At 46.4% G+C, this 20,744-nt stretch overlaps 1 protein-coding gene across 5 annotated transcripts in view; it reads left to right on the top strand.

Moving 5' to 3' along the window:
• The window catches only part of HYDIN (HYDIN axonemal central pair apparatus protein), a 464,418-nt gene that overhangs the window by 373,903 nt on the left and 69,771 nt on the right, over nt 1–20,744 (top strand). For all 5 annotated transcript variants that reach the window (XM_083165003.1, XM_083165004.1, XM_083165002.1 and 2 more), the window contains 7 exons: nt 2,482–2,723; nt 3,811–3,931; nt 4,217–4,421; nt 4,512–4,747; nt 16,721–16,872; nt 18,169–18,358; nt 20,492–20,582. In XM_083165003.1, the coding sequence (XP_083021129.1) occupies nt 2,482–2,723; nt 3,811–3,931; nt 4,217–4,421; nt 4,512–4,747; nt 16,721–16,872; nt 18,169–18,358; nt 20,492–20,582 (1,237 nt within the window). The remainder of the gene's footprint in view (nt 1–2,481; nt 2,724–3,810; nt 3,932–4,216; nt 4,422–4,511; nt 4,748–16,720; nt 16,873–18,168; nt 18,359–20,491; nt 20,583–20,744) is intronic.

The following is a 20,744-nucleotide window of genomic DNA, read 5'->3' as shown; positions in this document are numbered from 1 at the left end:
ATAGCACCAGCACATACCATATATACTATATATATATATATATATATATATATATATATATATATATATATATATATATATATATATATATATAAAATATATATATACAAACAGTTATCTCCCTTGGAATCAGGAAAAAAAAAGAACCAACACACGCATTGGCAAAAAAACGAAAGTGTATTAAAGGTACATTACAGTTAGTTGAACGAAGGTATACAGCGGCTGACCCGACAGCCGTTTCAACTGGCAACCAGCCAGTTTTCCTCAGGGGTACCAACAAGCCTAGGACGTGTGCAGGTTTAAATACCTGTGTAAAAGGCACCAAAGACCTCCTCCGTGTCCGGTAAGAGTGCGCTGTCACTCAGCACCATCAGTGCTGATGCGCGCGGCTAACGGAGAATGTGGAGGGCGTGTCAGAGGGAATCCCCTGTGGGACCAATCAGCACGTCCTGTGCTCGTAGCGCTGTGACACCCAGTGTGGTGAAGTGAAAGTGTCATGTGGAGAAACCTAGAAAGCGTGAAAGGGTGGGTGGCTGCAGACTATGTGCGATGGATAGAGTGATTTGTTATTATAGTAACAACAAGTCAGTATCCACGTTATAAAGGGATGGATCACGACCCGCAGTGACAGTCTGTTGGTTTGTCTGAAAATGTGTGCCAGATGTTCAGGCAATGTGTCTGGCGTGTCAGCCAATAATGGTCGGCTAATTGGGATGTGTATATCCCTGTCATGTGTCACGTCCGTTTGCTATAACAAAGAGCAAACAAAAAACATTAATGCAACATGGCACACGGCGGTGCAACACAAATAGGATGCACACGGCGGTGCTGATTGACATGTTGACACATTAGCTGTGTTGACAATGGGATTCCTTCAGGAATCAAGACACAAATGGTATAATGCCAGCAGCGTGCACACGGCGGTGCAGTCGACATTTCAACAGCATGTAGACATATCAGTGATGTCGACTGTGGGATGCAAACAGAGTTAGATTCACTGCGGAATCGTATGTGAGTCAGACCACCCATTGTTGGTCAAGGATAAGTTCATCAGTAATGCACATAGTCTGTAGCCACCCACCCTTTCACGCTTTCTAGGTTTCTCCACATGACACTTTCACTTCACCACACTGTGATTGGTCCCACAGGGGATTCCCTCTGACGCGCCCTCCACACTCCCCGTTAGCCGCGCGCATCAGCACTGATGGTGCTGAGTGACAGCGCACTCTTACCGGACACGGAGGAGGTCTTTGGCGCCTTTTACACAGGTATTTAAACCTGCACACGTCCTAGGCTTGTTGGTACCCCTGAGGAAAACTGGCTGGTTGCCAGTTGAAACGGCTGTCGGGTCAGCCGCTGTATACCTTCGTTCAACTAACTGTAATGTACCTTTAATACACTTTCGTTTTTTTTGCCAATGCGTGTGCTGGTTCTTTTCTTTCCTGATTCCAAGGGAGATAACTGATTGTATCAATTTCCGTATGAACCTTGCACCGCAACTCTGATAAAACCTCTCAAACTGTGTGCCACCTTGCTCCAACTACTATATATATATATATATATATATATATATATATATCAAAAGGATGACCCCACGTGCGCCCTTAGAATATTGCAAGCCGCTACTCTATGACCCCCCCTGTTAGTGGGAGGTGGTGTTTAGAAATAGGAGGAGTAGATATATAGAGAGCGCTTTCAACCACCGAATATAGACTCTAACAATAGTTAGTCAAAATACAAAACAGTACAAATCTTTATAAAACCAGTGTGCTTTTTATTGAATGATTTTTTCAGAGTCACATCTGGAAATGGTATCCTTTTCGGAAATGCAAGTAACCCGACGCGTTTCGTCTTGAAAAAGACTTCATCAGGGGTTTAGTACATGATGATAAAAAAACGCTTATACCCGCGTGTATTTCTTCAGATATGCGTAAACAGTATATACTGTTTACGCATATCTGAAGAAATACACGCGGGTATAAGCGTTTTTTTATCATCATGTACTAAACCCCTGATGAAGTCTTTTTCAAGACGAAACGCGTCGGGTTACTTGCATTTCCGAAAAGGATACAATTTCCAGATGTGACTCTGAAAAAATCATTCAATAAAAAGCACACTGGTTTTATAAAGATTTGTACTGTTTTGTATTTTGACTAACTATTGTTAGAGTCTATATTCGGTGGTTGAAAGCGCTCTCTATATATCTACTCCTCCTATATATATATATATATATATATATATATATATATATATATATATATATATATATATATATATATAATGTGTGTGTGGCATTAGTGTAAATACCATAAGGACATACCATAGATCTGTGGCAGTGGTGTGTATATAGCACTAGCACATACCATAGAGCCATGGCAGTGATGTATATAGCACCAGCATATACCACAGAGCTGTGGTAGTGTGTCCTAGTTTCACTCATGAAACCACTGGTTTGTGTTGTGCTCTGTGTCCTCTCTGCAGGTTATTGAGCCCAACCTGTCTGAGGACGGTGAGATGATAGCGAGTATCCCGATCCGGGTATCTGTCACTTCCGCATATTCCAAATACCGCCTGCCCTCATCCACTGATGTTAACTTTGGTGCCATGTTGCTTGGAAGCCGCAAGTTGTGTTCCTTCACTTTGGAGAACTGCGGTCTGCTGGAGTTCCGGTACAGCATCAGCAAGATGATCCCTGAAGCGATTCTTCCACCGGCCAAGAAGGGGTAAGAGGGGCATCTGTTTGCATGGGGGCCAAGGAGTGTACACCTATATATTCCATTCTACAATATGTATATCTCACACCGTAGGTTCCCAGCCACCTTTCTGATGTATATCTCACACTGTAGGTTCCCAGCCATGTTTCGTATATATATCTTACACTGTAAGTTCCCAGCCACGTCTCTGATGTATATCGCACAGAGTAGGTTCCCAGCCACGTCTCTGATGTATATCGCACAGAGTAGGTTCCCAGCCACGTCTCTGATGTATATCTCACACTGTAGGTTCCCAGCTACATTTCGGATGTGTATCGCACACTGTAGGTTCCCAGCCACGTTTCATATATCTATCACATGCTGTAGGTTCCCAGCCACATCTCTGATGTATATCTCACACTGTAGGTTCCCAGCCACGTTTCTGATGTATATCTCACACTCTAGGTTCCCAGCCATGTTTCGTATGTATATCGCACACTGTAGGTTCCCAGCCACGTTTGAGATGTGTATCGCACACTGTAGGTTTCCAGCCACGTTTCTTATGTATATCTCACACTGTAGTTTCCCATCCACATTTTGTATGTATTTTGCACACTGTAAGTTCCCAGCCATGCCTCTGATGTATATCTCACACTGTAGGTTCCCAGCCACATTTGTATGTATATTGCACACTGTAAGTTCCCAGCCATGCCTCTGTGTATATCTCACACTGTAGGTTCCCAGCCATGTCTCTGATGTATATCGCACACTGTAGGTTCCCAGCCACATCTCTGATGTATATCGCACACTGTAGATTTCCAGCCACATTTCTGATGTATATCTGACACTGTAAGCTCCCAGCCCCGTTTTGGATGTATATTGCACACTGTAGGTTCCCAGCCACATCTTGGACGTATATCGCACACTGTAGGTTCCCAGCCACGTTTTGGATGTATAACTGGCACACCATGTTACCAGCTGTTGGAGCCCTGGAGTCTCTTTTGTGTTCCAGATGATAATTAATCACTGCTGAATGAAGTAGGGATTCAAGCCTCTCTCTCTGGTGTTGGCCCGATTCTGTGTGTGACGTAAAACTGAATGTATGACTGTCTTACAGGCCGATTTATGCAATAAAGAGGACTCGTTCCCAAGATGGCTCAGGATCCAGTAGATCTGTCGCCATGAGCAAAGTGAAGCGTTCGGATTCCCAGCTGAAGGAGACAAGCACATCTGCGCAGGTAGTGGGTGCAGCACTGCTGCTTCTACTGTATGTAGTGCAGCTTTGTGGACACCATGAGTATATCATAGATACATAGTAAGGAAGGAGATCTAACGCCATCATGGTTAGAGTTGTGTATGCTATAGATACATTAGATACAAGCGTGCCGGTGAGTTGCTGGTACTGTGGCTTGTTCTCTTATAGATACCTAGCGCCAGCCCCATGGAATCCCATGCCTTGTGGCACAATATGTGTGTTTGTGAACTACCATGTGAGTTATGAGACCCCTTTGTGCGTTTCTTAGGCGCGCTTTGCACTGGGCACATTCACTGTGTCTCCTGGCTTTGGCAGCCTCCCACCTGGCGGTGCACAGATCATATCCGTGGAGTGTTTTGCTGAGCAGCTGGGGAAGAGTGAGGAATTCCTGGCCATAGACATTTCTGATCGTAATCTTAAAGACAGCCCTGCTGGTGTTCCACTCCGTCTTGTCACCGAAGCCTGCACCTCCGGTAAGTGCTGGAATGAGATGTGGGAACATGGGTGAGATGTACCCTTCTGCTCCTACAGTACATGTGGCTATAACTCGTCCTTTCTCCTAGGGTTTGACACAGATGACATCACCAGTATATTTGAAGAGCACCGCATTGTACCCAATGGCAGAATTCTGCAGTGTCTGCCCCCCATCCAGGCTGGTGGGATTTACCTTATAGAGGAGAACCGTTTCTTGTTCTGGAACAACATCGTCGGACAGACATCCTCAGCTCGCTTTAAGATCCTCAACACTGGGAAGGTTCCCTGTGATGTGATGCTAACGGTCAGACCACTGTCTAGTAAGGTACAGAACGGTTCACCAGCAAATGTGATAGCCACAACAGTATACTCCATTATTAATCTATGTCTCAGTTATAGGGTACAGCCGTGCATCAGAGCAAACAGCCAATGGGTGTAACATACAGTACTGTACAGGTGGAAACGCTGACACCACTGTGGAGCAATTCCACTTCTTTCCCACAGTCCTGGTGTCGGTACAGATGCTGGTGACTGCTATCACCAGTCAGTAAGTCCGCTTCTCTCCAATAGTCCTGGTGTTGGCACTGGTGATGCCTATCACCGGGAAGTACGTCCGCTTCTTTCCTACAATCCTGGTGTCAGCACAGATGCCGGTGAATCTGATCACCGAGGAGTACGTCCGCTTCTCTCCTAAATTCCTGGTGTCGGTGCAGATGACGGTGACTCCTATCACCGGGGAGTACATCCGCTTCTCTCCTACATTCCTGGTGTCGGTGCATATGACGGTGACTCCTATCACTGGGGAGTATGTCCACTTCTCTCCTGCAGTCCTGGTGTCAGCGCATATGCCAGTAACTCCTATCACCAGGGAGTATGTTGCCTTCTCTCCTACAGTCCTGGTGTCAGCGCAGATGCTGGTGACTCCTATCACCGGGGAGTACGTCCGCTTCTCTCCTACAATCCTGGTGTCGGTGCATATGACGGTGACTCCTATCACTGGGGGAGTATGTCCACTTCTCTCCTACAGTCCTGGTATCAGCGCAGATGCCAGTAACTCCTATCACCGGGGAGTATGTCCGCATCTCTCCTACAGTCCTGGTGTCAGCGCAGATGCTGGTTACTCCTATCACCGGGGAGTATGTCCGCTTCTCTCCTACATTCTTGGTGTCGGTGCATATGAAGGTGACTCCTATCACTGGGGAGTATGTACACTGCTCTCCTACAGTCCTGGTGTCAGCGCAGATGCCAGTAACGCCTATCACGGGGAGTATGTCCGCTTCTCTCCTACAATCCTGGTGTCGGTGCAGATGCCAGTGACTCCTATCACCGGGGAGTACATACGCTTCTCTCCTTCAGTCCTGGTGTCAGCGCAGATGCTGGTGACTCCTATCACCAGGGAGTACGTCCGCTTCTCTCCTACAATCCTGGTGTCGGTGCATATGACGGTGACTCCTATCACCGGGGGAGTATGTCCACTTCTCTCCTACAGTCCTGGTATCAGCGCAGATGCCAGTAACTCCTATCACTGGGGAGTATGTCCGCATCTCTCCTACAGTCCTGGTGTCAGCGCAGATGCTGGTTACTCCTATCACCGGGGAGTACGTCCGCTTCTCTCCTACATTCTTGGTGTCGGTGCATATGAAGGTGACTCCTATCACTGGGGAGTATGTCCACTGCTCTCCTACAGTCCTGGTGTCAGCGCAGATGCCAGTAACGCCTATCACCGGGGAGTATGTCCGCTTCTCTCCTACAATCCTGGTGTCGGTGCAGATCCCAGTGACTCCTATCACCGGGGAGTACATACGCTTCTCTCCTTCAGTCCTGGTGTCAGCGCAGATGCTGGTGACTCCTATCACCGGGGAGTAAGTCCGCTTCTCTCCTACAGTCCTGGTGTCAGCGCAGATGCTGGTGACTCCTATAACTGGGGAGTACGTCCGCTTCTCTCCTACAATCCTGGTGTCGGTGTATATGCCAGTGACTCCTATCACCGGGGAGTACATCCGCTTCTCTCCTTCAGTCCTGGTGTCAGCGCAGATGCTGGTGACTCCTATCACCGGGGAGTAAGTCCGCTTCTCTCCTACAGTCCTGGTGTCAGCGAAGATGCTGGTGACTCCTATCACTGGGGAGTACATCCACTTCTCTCCTACAATCCTGGTGTCAGTGCAAATGCCAGTAACTCCTATCACCGGGGGGGGGGGGGGGGGGAGGAGTACGACCGATTCTCTCCTTCAGTCCTGGTGTCAGCACAGATGCTGGTGACTCCTATCACTGGGGAGTACGTCCGCTTCTCTCCTACAGTTCTGGTGTCAGCGCAGGTGCCGTTGACCCCTATCACCGGGGAGTACCACCGCTTCTCTTCTACATGCCTGGTATCAGGGCAGATGCCGTTGACTTCTATCACTGGGGGGTACGTCCGCTTCTCTCCTACAGTCCTAGTGTCGTTGCAGATGTCGGTGACTCCTAACACCGGGGAGTACGCCCTCTTCTCTCTTACAGTCCTGGTGTTTGTGCAGATGCTAGTGACTCCTATCACTGTCGGTGCAGACTCCTATCACCAGGGACTCAATACATAGTGGGATCCCTCCGGCACTGTTTATAATGGACAGCTGTCAATGTCAGGTGTTCTCTATGGACCTCTCTTTGGGACCACACTGACCTTGATTCTGGTCCCTATATTCATGGAAAGGTATCTTTGTGTCTGACAGTATATCTCTCCAACTTAAAGATATACTACTACTTAAAGGTTTGTACTGACCTTGTGAACAATCCATATTTGCATGTAAAAGTATCTTTATGCTTCATCTGTTAACACACATCACAAATGGTACATACGGATCAATGTACTGACCTGGGAAACAATTCATATGTTCACATAAGGGTATCTTTAGACTTGAATCCTTATTCAAATAGATATCTTCAATCCTCCGTAAAAAAAAAGGGGGGGGGGGGGGGGGGTTTATTGACAAATTTCCATAAGATAAAACATAAAAAAATTACTTTAAAACAAATAGACAGTGACTTCACAGCAGGCTTCCCTCTCCCCTGGACTGAGCTGAAGACATAAGTAGCAGACCCCGTTGGAAAGGGGGAAAAGCGTACTGGATCCTCCCACGGTCAATCCATCCTAGTGACAAACCGCAAAACACTCAGGGTATGTGACTCTCCTCTGTATCTTAGATTTATACCCCAATCCCTGACATGTGGTACCAGCCACATGAAAAACCAGGTATGAACAAACATTGGTAAATAACCTAAAATTTATTTTACACTTTCAGAAAAAAACAATTAATATACATACAAATAAGCATAATCCACACTTAAACAATAAATACTGTACATAAATGAATTAAATCAGTGTAAATGATGGAGTCCTATATGGCCACATAACTCTGTTTTAGGCATTACAGATCTCCAGCTAAAGTGCATCACCAAAAGTGTCCGCTGAGGTAACTTCCGCGCATTTGGAATGCATATGCATTCCACCATATGCTCTATGCCAGGCATGTCCAAACTATGGCCCTCCAGCTGTTGTGAAACTACAAGTCCCATCATGCCTTGCCACAGTTTTGTTATTAGGGAATTCTAAAACTATGGCAAGGCATGCTGGGATGTGTAGTTTCACAGCAGCTGGAGGGCCACAGTTTGGACATGCCTGCTCTATGTGTTCCACTGCGGCCTCAACAGACTTGTATGATTTTCCAGTTCTTCAGGGTCAGGAATAGTGGCGCTCATTAAGTAAATGGAATGCCTTAACTATTTGTTTTCGGACTTGATGACTTTTAACCATGATATACATTTATTCATATCCACAATATATAAAATAAGAAGAAAAAGAACATATTAACATAACATCAGAATAAGTTCTAACTAAGAAAATATTGTTAAAAATCATAAAGAGATTTAACGAAATTGGGTGGAACTGGTATATTAATGGCGCTACGATTTGGTCCTTAAGGTTCTTATCTTTCCTATATATGAACCGAGGAATCTCCTTAATATATTCCCTAAGGGTTGGATCACCCGGTAGGACGCTCCAGTGTTTTCTTATGATTTTTTTCGATTTGTTTATGTTGACTATTGAATTTAGTGATAAATCGGACTCCAATGTCATTTTTTACCTTAGGATTTTTATCCGTCTTTCCCAATATCATCTTCCTATCTGTAGATCTGCCTTTTAATCTAGCAGTTTTACTGGATTCATTATCATACCCCTTGCATTTAAATTGTGCATTCAGTCTCTCTGCTTGTTCATCATATTTTTGCAGATACGTACAATTTCTGTGTATGCGGCAAAACTGGCTCATTGGTATGCTTTTGAGTGGTGATTACTCTTTGCATCGATATGAGTTGCATTCCATAACCTTAGTAACCTGAGTTTTCAGACGATTACCATCAACATACATTGTTAGTTCCAAAAAATCCACTGATTCACTACTGATTTGGAAGGTGAGTTTAATATTATATTCATTATTGTTAAGATGTTCACCGAATTTCACGCTAGGGGTACCTTGTGGATCTGTCTGAGGCCTGGAGGTCGGCGGTTCACGGCTTGAAGGAGACTGGAGAACAGCAGGTTTAATATAACTCTTTATTGTAGCACCAACACTGGAAGGCAAGACCATATAGGGAAACTGCAGTAGGAAGAACCCAGTGGAATACCTGGGCAACAAGGGAAAGTCCACAATAACAGGGAATGTCCAAGAGTCTCTGTCAGATTACCGAGATGGATACTGAGGCTGACCGCAGGTGCGGTCGGCAGATAGCAGCGGAGGTTAAGTGTCAACGGACACCGATGACTGGCAGCAGGTGCAGATGGCCGACAGCTGGAGTGGAGAAGTGTCAGCAGGCACGGATGACCGACAGCGGGTGCAGCTGGTCGACAACAGGGGTGGAGACATGTCAACAGGCACAGAGGACTGGCAGCAGGTGCAGATGGCCGACAGCTGGATTGGAGAAGTGTCAGCAGGCACGGATGACCGCCAGCGGGTGCAGCTGGTCGACAGCAGGAGTGGAGACGTGTCAACAGGCACGGAGGGCTGGCAGCAGGTGCAGCTGGTCGACAGCAGGAGTGGAGATGTGTCAACAGGCACGGAGGGCTGGCAGCAGGTGCAGCTGGTCAGCAGCAGGAGTGGAGGTGTGTCAACAGGCACAGAGGGCTGGCAGCAGGTGCAGCTGGTCGACAGCAGGAGTGGAGATGTGTCAACAGGCACGGAGGGCTGGCAGCAGGTGCAGCTGGTCGACAGCAGGAGTGAAGATGTGTCAACAGGCACGGAGGGCTGGTGGCAGGTGCAGCTGGTCGACAGCAGGAGTGGAGATGTGTCAACAGGCACGGAGGGCTGGCAGCAGGTGCGGCTGGTTGACAGCAGGAGTGGAGACGACTGGAGCAAACCTGAGAGAGCTGGAAGCAGGATGCAATTGCAAAGTCCAGGAAACAGGTGTTGAACTGTGAGGACTGGAGGCAGAATGCAAATGCAAGGATCCAGGTAACAGGTGCGGATTGAAAGATAACGAATACAAGATACAGGTGTGGACTGCAGGCAAGTGGAATCAAGGACTTCACAGAGCAAGGGCAGGAGCTTAGGCTGAAGCTTCCTCCCAAGGGATTGACAACAAAGCACTGGCCATTGTATGCCCCAGAGGGCTCTGCTTTATCCCCCAGGGCAGATCATGATTGGAGGAGCTGAACTGGGGACCCGGAACATTGGCTGACTACAACAACATGGCGGCGCATGGATTGGAGACAAACCACCTTGGCTGGTTCCCGTGCTGGATGCACATGCCACAGGCCCCAGGAAGATGGTCGCGGCCGGGAGACCCAGACGCCGCGCTCCCCGTCCTGCACCCGGACGGATGGCTCACAGGCCCCGCCGCCGGAGATGAACAGGTGAGCGGCGCGTCTTAGCAGCGGCCGTGACACCGAATTTGGACAGGGATAGATCATCTACCTTCCATATAAACCAAGCGTCGTTTATATACCTACACCAGGACACTCGACTTGCACCGAACTGATGCCCCTTCCATACAAAATGGTCCTCCCACCATGCCATGAAGAGGTTGGCATAGCTGGGCGCAAGTCTTTAACTTTACTACACTGCAATGACATGCAATGTGATTTTTATGCACCCCCCACTATCCACGGCACCCCGAAGCGTGGCGAGCGGCGGAACGCGTCCTCCCGACCTTTTCATACCCCCACTATCCACGTCGGCATTTAGTTGATTTTATATAGTATGGCGAGCCCGAAGCGCGGCGAGCGGACGCGGATTACGTTACATGTATTCCGCGTCCCCGCGCGGGGCTCGCTGCGCTCGCCACACTATATAACATCAACTCCATGCCAACGTCGATAGTGGGGGTATGAAAAGGACAAAGGACGGGAGGGCGCTTTCCGACGCCGCTCGCCACGCTTCGGGGTGCCGTGGATAGTGGGGGGGGGGGTCTTAGGAACATCTTCCCACCTGCCATACCATACATCTGACACAGTAATGAGGACATGTGTTAACGATGAACTTTACATTTACTTAATAATTACTAATAAAGATAACACATTCATCAATTACATTTATAAACAGAAATCCAGTGAAACAACAAGAATAATGATAATTAATGAAGAAAAAAAAAGAACAATAATAGAGTCACTATGAAGGCAGTGCATTTGCCTTGGGAAGCAGCGTCAGAGCATGGAGAATGCGGCGAAAGGCATTAGTAGCGCCCAGAGTCTTCCTCCACATGAACTCTTCCAGGTACGACTCCAATTTTTTGCGGGACGTGCCTCTTTGGCGCTTGTTTCGCCATTTACATGCCCCCCACATCTGCTCAATGTTTTGCGTGTTACCCGCTGACTCAGGGTCCACAATGTTAAATCGATGGTTGACACGCGCATGCTCATATCCTGCCTGCTGAAGCTGCTCCATGTTGTAGGCCCTCTAACAATCCGAATAGATCATCTATCCAGGAGCAACAAAATCATTGATGGCGGCCATCAACATACTGGCATTTCTCTTCTCAACTGTAGTAACAAAGCAGGCACCGGTCTCCCTGCAAATCCCTCCAAAAATCCACTGCTAAGGCACATGATTTTTACGCTTCACGAAGAGGCTTTCATCCACTTCGACCACCATGCCGGGACCACCATTTTGCCTCTGGGGCTGGGAAATTAAGTCCATAGTGCATGCCTCCCGCATCAAGCCGTTGTACTGCACTGCAGTTTTGATAGATATGTGCAGTTCCGGGTCACAATACGCCACACTTGTCATCTCCTCCGCCCAGGAATAGATAATGTGGACAAGTGTGAGGAAGGGTAAACGGCACCCCGGGAACCAGTGTGCCGCTCTGAGGCTCACCTTTTTGCGGCAGGCCTTAATGTGGCAGTGCCACATGCTTTCCTTCAGGGATAGCCGCATCAGGTGCCCGTTCTTACAATTTTAAATGACTAGCAGCAACTGGTGGCGCTGGAAAAACATTACAGCCTCCTCCCCTGTATTTGGCAAGGTGAACATGGTGACTGATTCACCTGCCACCTCTGTCGCATTCTCAGCTCTCCCTGATGCAGCCATCATTGTCAGTTATTCAACTCAGACTGAGGGCCTTATTCAGATCTGAGCTCAGTACAAATTTGTTTGGAAAATGGGCAAAACCATGTGCACTGCAGGAGGAGCAGATGTAACCGGAGCAAAGAGTGTTAAATTTGGGTGGGGTGTGCTGAAACTGAAATCAAAATTGCAGTGTAAAAATAATGCAGCCAGTATTTACCCTGCACAGAAACAAAATAACTCACCCAAAGCTAAAGGGCCCCATACATCAGCAATTAATTGTGACAATTTTCAGATATGGAGATGATTGCCACAATTATGGGCCCCATACATCAGCAATCACAATTTATGGATTTTCAGATTTTGGGATATTTTGGCCAGATAAATGGATTTTCAGATCTATCCGACTTTGCCCACACATTACAGATTTTTTCAGTGATCGGCAGATTTTTCCATCTAAAGATTGCATCTTCATATCTGGAAATTGCCCCAATCGATTGTCATTTCAGCTGTTCATAATGTAAATAGATGAAGAAAACTAATTGGGAATGCCCACACATCTAAAAAAGATCTGCAGATAATACCAGATTATTAAACATGTTTAAAAACCTGATTAAGCAATCGATTGGCGATTGTGATTGGGATTGCCAAAAGGGGGAGCCCACACATCTAAAATTAATTGTGGCAATCATCTCCATATCTGAAAATTGTCACAATTAATTGCTGATGTATGGGGCCCTTTAATTTTAGATGTGTGGGCTCCCCCTTTTGGCAATCCCAATCACAATCGCCAATCGATTGCTTAATCAGGTTTTTAAACATGTTTAATAATCTGGTATTATCTGCAGATCTTTTTTATATGTGTGGGCATTCCCAATTCGTCGTCTTCATGTATTTACATTATGAACAGCTGAAATGACAATCGATTGGGGCAATTTCCAGATATGAAGATGCAATTTCCAGATATGAAGATGGAAAAATCTGCCGATCACTGAAATAAATCTGTAATGTGTGGGCAAAGTCAGATTGTAAAATCCATTTATCTGGCCAAAATATCCCTATATCTGAAAATCCATAAATTGTGATTGCTGATGTATGGGGCCCATAATGGGCCCCATACATCAGCAATCACAATTTATGGATTTTCAGATTTTGGGATATTTTGGCCAGATAAATGGATTTTCAGATCTATCCGACTTTGCCCACACATTACAGATTTTTTCAGTGATCGGCAGATTTTTCCATCTAAAGATTGCATCTTCATATCTGGAAATTGCCCCAATCGATTGTCATTTCAGCTGTTCATAATGTAAATAGATGAAGAAAACTAATTGGGAATGCCCACACATCTAAAAAAGATCTGCAGATAATACCAGATTATTAAACATGTTTAAAAACCTGATTAAGCAATCGATTGGCGATTGTGATTGGGATTGCCAAAAGGGGGAGCCCACACATCTAAAATTAATTGTGGCAATCATCTCCATATCTGAAAATTGTCACAATTAATTGCTGATGTATGGGGCCCTTTACTCTCTCTATACAGGTTACATCTGCTCCTCCTGCAGTGCACATGGTTTTGCCCGTTTTCCAAACAAATTTGTACTGAGCTCAGATCTGAATAAGGCCCTGAATCTGACAGAGACCGGGAACACTTACACAAGTTCTGACTGACTATTCTATTTGCGTAGCTTACGCTTATTCTGAAAGCACAGCTACGATATCTGGCAAACGTCCATACCATATTAACTACTGAGATCGCATCGCACACATCGCATGGCACTAAAACGGGCTGTGCGATGCAATGCGATTTCCTTACGCTAGCGTACGTATGTTAATTGGGCACCCTGGTACTACATAAGTACCAGATTATCTTTATCCAGAAAGTAAAATATTGCTTTGAGTCCCAGCACATGATCAATACAGTGATGTCACATCACACATTAATACTGTAGTTTATATTCAGGTTGCCATTAAATCACATCTATCTCTTTGAGTACAGCAATGGTATTCTTGAGGTAAGAACGTGTCTTGTGGATTAGTAGTACGAGATGCACATCTACAAAGTGCGACAAATTAGATAAAACCAAGTTAGTACCCGCTACAATCGAGCGCCCTGGGGGGGGGGGTTATCCTTACATTTGTGTATTTTAGGTAGTACAGGTTGAGTATCCCTTATCCGAAATGCTCGGGACCACGAGCATTCCGGATAAGGGAATATTCCGGTTTTTGGAATAATTTTTTTTAGCCATACTTACCTGCCCCTGGTGGGTCCCCGATGGTCCCTCGGCGTCCATGGAGTCCTCCGGCGTCCACGGCAGGCCACCAGCACCGTCTCCAGTGGTCCCAGGAGTGCTTTGCGCAAGTTCCCAGGCGCGCCGGTGCCGTCACCGGCGCGCGCGCACTCGCGCAAAGCACTCCTGGGACCTCTGGAGACGCCGGAGAGGATGCTGAAGGCCTGCTATGGACGCCGGAGGACTTGGTAAGTATTAAAAAAATGGTTAGGGGGGGCGGGGGAATTTGAATTATTCCAAAAAAACACGGTTTTTGGAATAATTCGGATACGGGATGCCCGGATACGGGATACCCGCCCTGTATATATACTACCGGTATAGTGAGAGACACAATTTATATATATTTTGCATCCAATTTAGAAATAACTCCTGTAGATGTTTACAAATTTAAAAAAGTTTCAAGTTTCAGTTGAAGTTTAGTAGTAGGGTCACATCTTAGATTTTTATGTTTTCTTTTCAGACAGTTGTTTAAATATTCTATATTATAATTTTATAATCTTCTATATTAAGGATGACGATACTCGCGCCCTTATCGGTGGGCTTTTACTACCATATTTTTGTTGTCTTTTAGGGTTTTTATAGCCTGTATTTTTCCCTTAGATAAATTCATTTTTTTAATTGGTTTAAGTTCTAATTTGTCCAAATATTCTTTAACCAAATGTTCTAAAGTCTCAACATAGCATCCCTTCTTGTGGGCGGGATAAAATGTTGATTCTTTTGAAAAACTGAATATGTTTCCTCTCCAGGTATTTCTATAGTTTGTTTATCCATTTCCCCAAAAAACCTTTTCAGGGCTAGCCTCCGAACAAATGTTTGCAAATCCACAAAGACCTCAAAGTCATCAGCACGATTGGACAGAGCAAATAAGCCTTTTTCTAGTACATTAACTTCATCCTTATCACCCAGTTTGGGCTTTTTCTTGTATGGGCTTGATCGTAATGGGTCTCTCCTCATTAGTAGATAGTGTTATCATTATCTCCTTCCTTTATTTTAATTGTTCTTTTTACCAGGGTGGGTGTTTCTACCCGCCCTTTTGCCCCTATATTTCTTTTTGTTTTTGAGGTCCTGCTCAATATTAGTCACCTGGCATGTCTGCTTGGGGTTCGCTGGTCCAAAAAATTCTCCTTATGGCTTGCAGGTTCGAAGTTATTTGTATTTCTCCAATCCCCATGATTTGAGGTCTTTGTGGATTTGCAAAAATGTGTTCTATATTTGTTCTATATATAGCCACACACCCTGAGGAAGGAAACAACCTGTCCGAAACGCATTGGTGTTTTGCGGCTTGGCACTAGGACTCATTGACACCAGGAGGATCCAGTGCGCTTGCCCCCATTCCAACGGGGTCTGCTACTTATGTCTTCGCTCAGTCCGGGGGAGAGGGAAGCCTGCTGTGCAGTCACTGGTCCTACTTGTGAAAACCATATATATGTTTTAAAGTATTTTTTTGTGTTTTATCTTATGGAAGTTTGTCAATAACCCCCCCCCCCCCTTTTTTTAATGGAGGATTAAAGATGTCTATTACTGCATTTAAATAAGGATTCAAGTCTAAAGATACCCTTATGTGAACATAGGGATTGTTTCCCAGGTCAGTACATTGATCCATATGTACCATTTGTGATGTATGTTAACAGATGACGTATAAAGATACTTTTACGTGCAAATAGGGATTGATCGCAAGCTCAGTACAAACCTCTAAGGATTCCTCAGAGTTGGAGAGCTCGACTATCAGACACAAACATCCCTTTACATGAATATAGGGACCAGAACCAAGGTCCGCGTGGTCCCAAAGAAAAGGTCCATAGAGAACACCTGGCATTGACAACTGTCCATTTTGAACAGCGCCAGACACTATGGGCCTTATTCTAGTTCACTCTTTCTGACAAAATCCTTCTTAGATGGACAAAACATGGGCACTGCAGGGGGGCAGTTGTAAAATGTGCAGAGAGAATGAGATTTGGGTGACTTATTTTGTTTCTGTGCAGGGTAAATACTGGCTGCTTTATTTTTACACTGCAATATAGATCTCACTTTGAAGTAAAACCTCACCCAAATCTAATTGGGTGAGGTTTTACTTCAAAGTAACATCTGCCCCACCTGCAGTGCACATGGTTTTGTCCATCTAAGAAGGATTTTGTCAGAGAGTGAACTAGAATAAGGCCCTATGTGTTGAGTGTTTAAGCATTAGGGATTGGTACCCCTGTCAATACCGACGTCTTTTCTACTCCTATCACCAAGGAGTACGCCCGCTTCTCTCCTACAGTCCTGGAGATGGTGCAGACTCCTATCACCGGGAGTACGCCCGCTTCTCTCCTACAGTCCTGGAGATGGTGCAGACTCCTATCACCAGGGAGTACGCCCGCTTCTCTCCTACAGTCCTGGAGATGGTGCAGACTCCTATCACCAGGGAGTACACCCGCTTCTTCTGGTGTCAGGCTACACACAATAATGACCGATTTCATCTTATCTCTTTAGTCTGCAGCTCGAATCAATGATATCTTTGAAGTCCAGCCGCCACGTATGAGTATCCCAAGCCACAGCCACAGCTTTGCCGCAGTCACCTTCACCCCACAGGGCATGCAGACGTACCAGTGCATCTTCGAGGCCAACGTGGATGGGATTTCAAAGTAGGGAGACTTCTTAGATAATGCTGTCAATCCATAATGGTCGTTATTCTGGTTCATACGCAGTACTGCTCGCCCGCAGCTCGCATTGCCGCCCGCACGGCTGCAAATGGATGTTTTGCATAAATATCCATTCACAGCCTAGGGATAGAGGATTACATCATTCGATGGTCGCCAACCATCGAATTATGTGGAACATGCATGCACAACGAAGACACTCTCAGATGCCTTAGCTTTGTGTGCGCCCTGTACGAGGACAGGGCGAGCAGCTGACATCCGGTGATGTCATCTGCCCGCCCCCGGTAGATGCGTCACTGCCTCATTTCCCTAACAACGGCCAGCGTTTCATGGCAACACCCATAAACCGCTGGACATTCCCATGGGCGCGTCTATTCACCGCTGCCGCCCCACAGCCCCCGCACACATTGTTGGGTGCTAGTGGGATGGAGAACTTGCAGTTCGCCGTGCCTGTTCGCACCCAGCACATGCACAGAAATGCGCATTAGTCAAACATTGCTGCCCTGCGAGTACATGCAGTAGAGTATATCAACCAAAATGAGGCCCAAAGTGTCAGTGACTGATGCTAAAACCTTTAAATACACAGTGTCATCATCTATGTGACTGATACATTGTATATGGGGTGTCACAGTGAGGTGCCGGGATCCCCTGGGTGACTGATACATTGTGTACACTGTCATACAGTGAGGTGCCGGGGTCCCTTGGGTGACTGATACATTGTATACACTGTCATACAGTGAGGTGCTGAGTTCCCCTGGGTGACTGATACGCTGTCATACAGTGAGGTGCCGGGGTCCCCAGGGTGACTGATACATTGTATACACTGTCATACAGTGACATGCTGGGGTCCCCTGGGTTACTGATACATTTTATAAGCTGCCCTACAGGTGCTGGGGTCCCCTGGGTGACTGATAAATTGTTTACGCTATCATACAGTGAGGTGTCTGGGTCCCCTGGGTGACTGATACATTGTATACGCTGTCATACAGTGAGGTGCTGGGGTCCCCTGGGTGACAGATACATTGTATACGCTGTTATACAGTGAGGTGCTGGGGTCCCCTGGGTGACTGATACATTGTATAAATTGTATAGGGGTGTCACAGTGAGGTGCAGGGATCCCCTGGGTTATTAATACATTGTATATGGGGTGTCACAGTGAGGGGCTGGGGTCCCCTGGATGACTGATGCGGATACATTGTATCACGTGGTAGTAAAATACAGTATGGGCCTGAATACCTCTATGGTAATGTGTTTTTTGTTTATTCCTCTCCTCCCGATTAGTTTGCTTTTAAAGTCCCGGAGTTTAACCTTTGACATCAGTGGAGAAGGCAACCTTCCCCGGGTCACCATTCTACGCCCTGTATTACGCAACAAGCTGGGCAACCCTGTGCTGCTCTTCCAGAGACTTCTGATTGGCCAGAGCCAACATCTCCCCCTCATCTTAAAAAATGAGGGTTCCATCCCAGCACAGGTGAGTGCGCTGCTACTTTTTCCCTGTATAAGGTGTGCTGCAGAAGAGCTGCAGTTCTTAGCTAGACTCCATACCCCGTATTAGTTGTACTGCAGAAGAGCTGCAGTCCTTAGCTAGACCCTGTACCCCATATTAGATGTGCTACAGAAGAGCTACAGTCCTTAGCTAGACCCTGTACCCCGTATTAGATGTGCTACAGAAGAGCTACAGTCCTTAGTTAGACCCGTGCCCTGTATTAGGTGTACTACAGAAGAACTGCAGTCCTTATCTAGACCCGCTACCCCATATTAGGTGTGCTACAGTCCTTAGCTAGACCGCGTACTCCGTATAAGGTGTACTACACAAGAGCTGCAGTCATTACCTAGACCCCGTACCCCATATTAGGTGTACTACAGAAGAGCTGCAGTCCTTATCTAGACCCTGTACTCCGTATTAGGTGTGCTACAGTCCTTAGCTAGACCTCGTACCCCATATTAGGTGTGCTGCAGAAGAGCTGCAGTCCTTATCTAAACCCTGTATTAAATGAGCTATAGAAGAGCTACAGGCCTTAGCTAGATCCCGTACCCCGTATTTGGTGTACGACAGAAGAGTTGCAGTCCTTATATACACCCCGGACCCCGTATTAGATGTGCTACAGAAGAGCTGCAGTCCTTAACTAGACCCGTACCCCATATTCGGTGTACTAAAGAAGAGCTGCAGTCCTTATCTAGACCCTGTACCCCGTCTTAGGTGTGCTACAGTCCTTAGCTAGACCTCGTACCCTGTATTAGGTGTGCTGCAGTCCTTAACTAGACCTCGTATTAGATGTGCTATAGAAGAACTACAGGCCTTAGCTAGATCTCGTACCCCGTATTTGTTGTACTACAGAAGAGTCCTTATATAGACCCTGGACCCCGTTTTAGATGTGCTACAGAAGAGCTATAATCCTTAGCTAGACCCCGTACCCCGTATAAGGTGTGCTACAGTCCTTAGCTAGACCCGTGCCCTGTATTAGATGTACTACAGAAGAGCTGCAGTCCTTAGCTAGACCTGTACCCCATATTAGGTGTGCTATAGAAGAGCTATAGTCCTTAGCTAGATCCGTACCCCATATTAGATGTACTTCAGAAGAGCTGCAGTCCTTAGCTAGACCCGTGCCCCATATTAGGTGTGCTATAGAAGAGCTACAGTCCTTAGCTAGACCCGTACCCCATATTAGATGTACTTCAGAAGAGCTGCAGTCCTTAGCTAGACCCATACCCCGTATTAGCTGTGCTATATAAGAGCTACAGTCCTTAGCTAGACCCGTACCCCATAATAGATGTACTACAGAAGAGCTGCAGTCCTTAGCTAGACCAGTACCCTGTATTAGGTGTATTACAGAAGAGCTACAGTCCATAGCTAGACCCCGTACCCCATATTAGGTGTAGGGTCCCCACTGTGCCCCACCTTCAGACCTAGGCCCAGATAAATAGTACCCCCCACACACCCTCTTGACGCCCCTGTCTATAATAACGGGAAATTGTCATCTGTCAGACCAGACTTAGGTCTACAGTCATTAGGTCGACCCCGGAAGGTCGACTGGCCCCAATGTCGACAGGGTTAAAGGTCAACATGGGTCAAGGTCGACATGACTTAAGGTCGACATGGGTTTAGGTCGACAGTCATTAGGTCGACATGAGTTTTTCACTACTTTTTGAGCCGACATGTGCCGACAGGCGGTATTTCATGCCCTACCATCCACTAGGGCGTGGTGGGAGAATAAAATAGTGTGCCCGAAGCATTGCGAGCGATGCTAGGGGCTGCGGTTCAACTCGGTTCAACTCCAACTATGTCCATGTCCATTCGGATAAAAAAACTGTGAAAAACTCATGTCGACCTAATGACTGTCGACCTAATGACTGTCGACATTGGCCCATGTCGACCTTGACCCATGTCGACCTTGACCCATGTCGACCTTGGGCCCAGTCGACCTTCCGGGGTCGACCTAATTGACTGTAGACCTAAGTCTGGTCTGACAGATGTACCGATTCCATAATAACACCATGCAGCACAGAGTATTATAATGAACCCAGTACAGCAGCACAGGAATACGATACAGACAGACACGTCTCTTCTGATAATCTGGATATAATGAAATTACTTTTCTCTTAGCTGAATATTGATTTACCTGAAGATGGACGAGTTTTCTGTTTGAAGCCTAAACCCAGCAGCCGGGGTGTGGAACTAGGCCAGCGGAGTGCAGGTACAGTATTCTCTGTACTAATATGTATGCTCTTATTGCTAGAACTGAGGTGCGTTTGTTAATCCATGCTCACACTCAGTTGCATAAACATCGGCATTGCGTGCCCAATTTAAAACTTGTGGTGGCAGGCAGAAAAATTCTGTTTCAATAAAGAGTTTAATG

Source organism: Crinia signifera, chromosome 11 (genome assembly GCF_055691185.1).
Source record: "Crinia signifera chromosome 11, ASM5569118v1, whole genome shotgun sequence".
NCBI classification, from domain to species: Eukaryota; Metazoa; Chordata; class Amphibia; order Anura; family Myobatrachidae; genus Crinia; species Crinia signifera.
Note: the sequence above shows the minus strand (reverse complement) of the source record. Positions and strands in the feature narration are given on the sequence as shown.